The following is a 6000-nucleotide window of genomic DNA, read 5'->3' on the forward strand; positions in this document are numbered from 1 at the left end:
GAGGTGGAGTGAGAGTATGAGTCTTTACATTTAATTTAATTTTTATACCACAAGAAGCATTTTGTCTTTAGCCTATAAGAGAAAAACGTGTTTTTATTGAGTATTGTTCTTTCCTTCCTTCCTTCCTTCCTTCCAGGCCTCCTCCTTGCTGACATCATAGAGAAGTATTTCGTCTCGCCCACGCTGTTCCGTGTGATCCGATTGGCTCGTATTGGGAGAGTCCTTCGTCTCATTCGGGGAGCCAAGGGAATCCGAACACTGCTGTTCGCCCTGATGATGTCACTTCCTGCCCTCTTCAACATTGGCCTGCTCCTCTTCCTCATCATGTTTATCTTTTCCATCTTCGGTATGTCTAACTTTGCCTATGTGAAGAAGGAGGCCATGATCGACGACATGTTTAACTTTGAGACGTTTGGGAACAGCATGATCTGTTTGTTCATGATCACCACGTCGGCCGGATGGGACGGTCTGCTCAGTCCCATCATGAACATGCCGCCGGACTGCGACCCTGACATAGAGAACCCAGGCTCGATGGTTCGAGGAAACTGTGGCAGCCCGGCAATAGGAATCGTCTTCTTCACCACCTACATCATTATGTCCTTCCTGGTGGTGGTCAACATGTATATCGCCATCATCCTGGAGAACTTCAACGTGGCCACCGAGGAGAGCACTGACCCACTGTGTGAGGACGACTTTGAGATGTTTTATGAAACCTGGGAGAAGTTCGACCCTGACGCCTCACAGTTTATACAGTACAGGTGATTCTGTCTTATCCTTATTCTATCTCTGAGGTGTTGTTCAGAAACTCTAATGGACTCTCCTGTCTTCTACAGTTACACTACATTTACATGTGCTAAACAAATGTATCAAACATATCAATGAGTGGATGTGCCAGAATAGTATTCATGCATTTATCTTCAGCAGATGGAACTATTGCAATAGTGTGTTCAAGGTTCTTAATAAAAAATCAATCAGACACCTGCAGCTTGTCCAGAGTGCAGCAGCCAGAGTCCTCACTAACACCAAGAAGGTGGAGCACATCACAGCAGTTCTTCAATCCCTCCACTGGCTTCCAGTGGGCCAAAGATTTTAAGATCCTATTACTTGCTTACAAATCAATAAATAGTTCTGGACCCAAATACATCACTGACTTACTTATAAGGTCTGAGGCGTCCAGACCCCTCAGGTCATCTGGTGCAGGTTTACTCAGCGTTCCCAGAATCAGAACCAAGCAAGGTGAGGCAGCTTTTAGTTTCTATGCTCCCCACCTGTAGAATAAGCTTCCTGAACACCTGAGCTCCGCTGAAACTGCGCTTTTAAATCAGGCCTTAAAACATTACTGATTACTTTACATGTGCTTTTATTGTCTTATAATGCATATTCTCTTAAGCTTTCTCTTAAACTATATATTTTATTTTTTATTTTTTTATTGTGTTTTATGTCCCTGTAAAGCATGATATATGAATAAATTTGCCCTGTCTGGCCTCACAGCAAGCTGTCGGATTTCTGCGACACCCTGAAGGATCCTCTGAGGATTTCCAAACCAAACACCATCAAACTGATCCACATGGATCTGCCTCTGGTTCCTGGAGACAAGATCCACTGCCTGGACATCCTGCTCGCCCTCACTGCTCAGGTAACATGGTCTCACAGGATGCTGTGTCAGGTTACGTCATGTGATGGTATTTGTCTTGTGTGTATTTATGTGTGTTGTGTGGTGTTACAATGTCTTTTGTTTGTCATATTGTGTTATTTAATAAGCTGTTCAGCCCGACATGAAGCGTTTATTGTGCAAACCAGTGAAAACTGTCCAGCACAGGTAGGATGGCTTTGTTAGGTGGAGGTGTGTCACTCTGCGTGGCGAGGACGCTGCTCTGGAAACAGTTTTCGCACTTGTGGACATCCATAATCCTTGGATGGTGGAGATGGTGGAAAACCTTAATCCATAATCTGTCTCATGTCCCACATCAAATGTTGCACATTAAAGAGGGCAGGTGGGACAGAGGACAAGTGGGACAGAGGACAAGTGGGACAGAGGACAGATGTGACAGAGGACGGGTGTGTCAGAGGACAGTTGTGACAGAGGACAGGTGTGTCAGAGGACAAGTGGGACAGAGGACAGGTGTGACAGAGGACGGGTGTGACAGAGGACAGGTGGGAAAGAGGACAAGTGGGACAGAGGACAGATGTGTCAGAAGACAAGTGGGAAAGAGGACAGGTGTGTCAGAGGACAGGTGTGACAGAGGACAAGTGGGAAAGAGGACAAGTGGGACAGAGGACAGATGTGACAGAGGACGGGTGTGACAGAGGACAGGTGGGAAAGAGGACAAGTGGGATAGAGGACAGATGTGTCAGAAGACAAGTGGGACATAGGACAGGTGTGTCAGAGGACGGGTGTGACAGAGGACAAGTGGGAAAGAGGACAAGTGTGTCAGAGGACACATGGGACAGAGGACAGGTGTGACAGAGGACAGGTGAGAAAGAGGACAAGTGGGACAGAGGACAGATGTGACAGAGGACGGGTGTGTCAGAGGACAGTTGTGACAGAGGACAGGTGTGTCAGAGGACAGGTGTGACAGAGGACAGCTGTGTCAGAGGACAAGTGGGACAGAGGACAGGTGTGACAGAGGACGGGTGTGACAGAGGACAGGTGGGAAAGAGGACAAGTGGGACAGAGGACAGATGTGTCAGAAGACAAGTGGGAAAGAGGACAGGTGTGTCAGAGGACAAGTGGGAAAGAGGACAAGTGGGACAGAGGACAGATGTGACAGAAGACAAGTGGGACAGAGGACAGGTGTGTCAGAGGACGGGTGTGACAGAGGACAGGTTTGAAAGAGGACAGGTGGGAAAGAGGACAGATGTGACAGAGGACGGGTGTGTCAGAGGACAGGTGTGACAGAGGACAGGTGTGTCAGAGGACAGGTGGATCAGAGGACAGGTGTGACAGAGGACAGGTGTGTCAGAGGACAGGTGGGACAGAGGACAGGTGTGACAGGACAGGTGGGACAGAGGACAGGTGGAAAAGAGGACGGGTGTGACAGAGGACAGGTGGGAAAGAGGACAAGTGGGACAGAGGACAGATGTGTCAGAAGACAAGTGGGACAGAGGACAGGTGTGTCAGAGGACAGGTGGGAAAGAGGACAAGTGGGACAGAGGACAGATGTGTCAGAAGACAAGTGGGACAGAGGACAGGTGTGTCAGAGGACGGGTGTGACAGAGGACAGGTTTGAAAGAGGACAAGTGGGACAGAGGACAGATGTGACAGAAGACGGGTGTGTCAGAAGACAGGTGTGACAGAGGACAGGTGGGAAAGAGGACAAGTGGGACAGAGGACAGGTGTGTCAGAGGACACATGTGTCAGAGGACAAGTGGGACAGAGGACACGTGGGACAGAGGACAGATGTGACAGAGGACGGGTGTGTCAGAGGACAGTTGTGACAGAGGACAGGTGTGTCAGAGGACACGTGGGACAGAGGACAGGTGTGACAGAGGACAGGTGAGAAAGAGGACAAGTTTGACAGAGGACAGGTGTGACAGAGGACAGCTGTGACAGAGGACAGGTGTTTCAGAGGACAGGTGTGACAGAGGACAGCTGTGTCAGAGGACAAGTGGGACAGAGGACAGGTGGGACAGAGGACGGGTGTGACAGAGGACAGGTGGGAAAGAGGACAAGTGGGATAGAGGACAGATGTGTCAGAAGACAAGTGGGACAGAGGACAGGTGTGTCAGAGGACGGGTGTGACAGAGGACAGGTTTGAAAGAGGACAGGTGGGACAGAGGACACATGGGACAGAGGACAGGTGTGACAGAGGACAGGTGAGAAAGAGGACAAGTGGGACAGAGGACAGATGTGTCAGAAGACAGGTGGGACAGAGGACAAGTGGGAAAGAGGACAAGTGGGACAGAGGACACATGGGACAGAGGACAGGTGTGACAGAGGACAGGTGAGAAAGAGGACAAGTGGGACAGAGGACAGATGTGACAGAGGACGGGTGTGTCAGAGGACAGTTGTGACAGAGGACAGGTGTGTCAGAGGACACGTGGGACAGAGGACAGGTGTGACAGAGGACAGGTGAGAAAGAGGACAAGTTTGACAGAGGACAGGTGTGACAGAGGACAGCTGTGACAGAGGACAGGTGTTTCAGAGGACAGGTGTGACAGAGGACAGCCCTTGTCCCTCCTCTTACACTTCGTTACCACTTCGTTTATGCTACATTATTTTGTGTTGTGTTAGCTTTTGTTTTCTATACATTGTGTTAAATGAAATCATATTCGGTTGTATGTGTGCAGGTTTTGGGTGATTCAGGAGAGATGGACGCCCTCAAAGCCAGCATGGAGGAGAAGTTCATGGCCAACAACCCCTCTAAGGTTTTTATTCAACTCTGTAGTTTCATTTGTTGTCTTAACCCACACCCAAGTTTATCTTCATTCATTTAACCTCACACTTTTGCATATGAATGAAGTATTTCATACTGTTCACTACAGTTCTGTTTTGTGCACTGTAAAACTTTCCATTGATGACAGAGCAGCAGACTTTCACATGGTGGTAGTTTTTATACAATCAACTCTTTAATGAAGTTATCCAGCCTTGCAGAGTTTATGTGTTGGAGACCTTCATATCTGAGTTTTTCAGTGATGAGCACTGTGATATGGATCAGGACCCTGTTTGGTTCTCTGCTGTTCTCGGTTGTTTGACTTTCTTCGGGACAGCATCTCATCTTAATTCATTTTCACAGTTCAGATGAGGCTGATATAGTTTCCGATTCACTGAAGTCACAGACAATTCTTATTCTTATAGTTGTTGTACTCTTGTACCTTCTTGTTGCCTGCAGGTGTCGTATGAACCTATCAGCAGCACTCTGCGGAGGAAACAGGAAGAGGTGGCAGCCACTGTGATCCAGCGAGCATACAGGAAACACCTCCTGCAGCGAACAGTCAAACTGGCTTCCTACAAATACAGAGAGAAGACAGATGGACGGCGAGACAAGGACACCCCGCCGGAGACAGACGGACTTCTGTGTAAACGGATCAGTCAGTTGTATGGAGACAACGTGGAAACAGAGGAGTCTGTCTCAGCTGCTTCAGGTGAGGTTCCTCCCGCCCAGGTGGAGCTTCAGAGTGAGTTTCTCCTCCACGCCGTTCCTCCTCTCAACACCCCTGACTTCCTGCGAGATGAGAACCTGAGGGAGTCTATCGTGTGATAACGGGCAGTGTTTGCCATGATTTCCTCTGCGCTGTGGGACTGATCTCTGATCTCTGTTAGCTTCAGCTTCTGTAAAGATGAACCACAGCAGAGATGAGTCAGTTAAGTTTTGTCGGTTTGATGAGTGAACGCTACAGATCCTGAACATCTGAAACTGTTCCGGTTGATTCTGAGCTCCTCCTCTGGCTTTCCACATGTTTTATTTGTGCTGAGCTGTGTCAGCTGTTGGCTGGCTCACTGAGACACTGTATTTGACATTAAACATTACAGATAAACTTGATTTAACTACCTATTCAGGTTATTAGTAAAACTAACCCATATAACACTTCTGTCTATGTTAAAGGGGACAGCGCTTGTGGCCAATCCATGTAGAAAGCGAGCTAGAACTTCCCAGGCTCATGTCTAAAATGCACTATGGGCCCATTCATAAGACATTACAGTGCATTTAGAAGGCTTTATAAAACTCTTCATAATACACATCTACATCATACTAATCATGCATGACAGGTTTATAAGTGGTAGACATAATGTATTATAAATTCAGCATTCATAAGGTTTTACACGTGACAGCAGGGTTACACAGCACATTATACTTAATTTGCTTACACAGAGAACTGCTGTTACAGACCGTGACAGACTCCTACAGAATCCTACATTTCTCAGCTGTAATGATGTATTCTAAACATCAGTAATCCCCTCCTGCATATTAAGTGACGGCGCAGTGAAAGGTTATTAGCAACTGTGTGACCCTTCAACATGAGGACTTCTGATCAGTATTAACCAGCTGGACGTCAAGT

The 6000-nt window shown here is 47.7% G+C and overlaps 1 protein-coding gene across 1 annotated transcript in view; it reads left to right on the forward strand.

The window, feature by feature from the left end:
• The window catches only part of scn4ab (sodium channel, voltage-gated, type IV, alpha, b), a 29766-nt gene extending 24351 nt beyond the window's left edge, over positions 1-5415 (forward strand). Inside the window, exons 27-30 of the mRNA XM_070847926.1 lie at positions 137-758; positions 1492-1636; positions 4291-4368; positions 4833-5415. Of these exons, the coding sequence (XP_070704027.1) occupies positions 137-758; positions 1492-1636; positions 4291-4368; positions 4833-5201 (1214 nt within the window). The 3' untranslated portion in view covers positions 5202-5415. The remainder of the gene's footprint in view (positions 1-136; positions 759-1491; positions 1637-4290; positions 4369-4832) is intronic.
• Positions 5416-6000: the final 585 nt, after the last annotated feature.

Source organism: Pempheris klunzingeri, chromosome 17 (assembly GCF_042242105.1).
Source record: "Pempheris klunzingeri isolate RE-2024b chromosome 17, fPemKlu1.hap1, whole genome shotgun sequence".
Lineage (NCBI taxonomy): Eukaryota > Metazoa > Chordata > Actinopteri > Acropomatiformes > Pempheridae > Pempheris > Pempheris klunzingeri.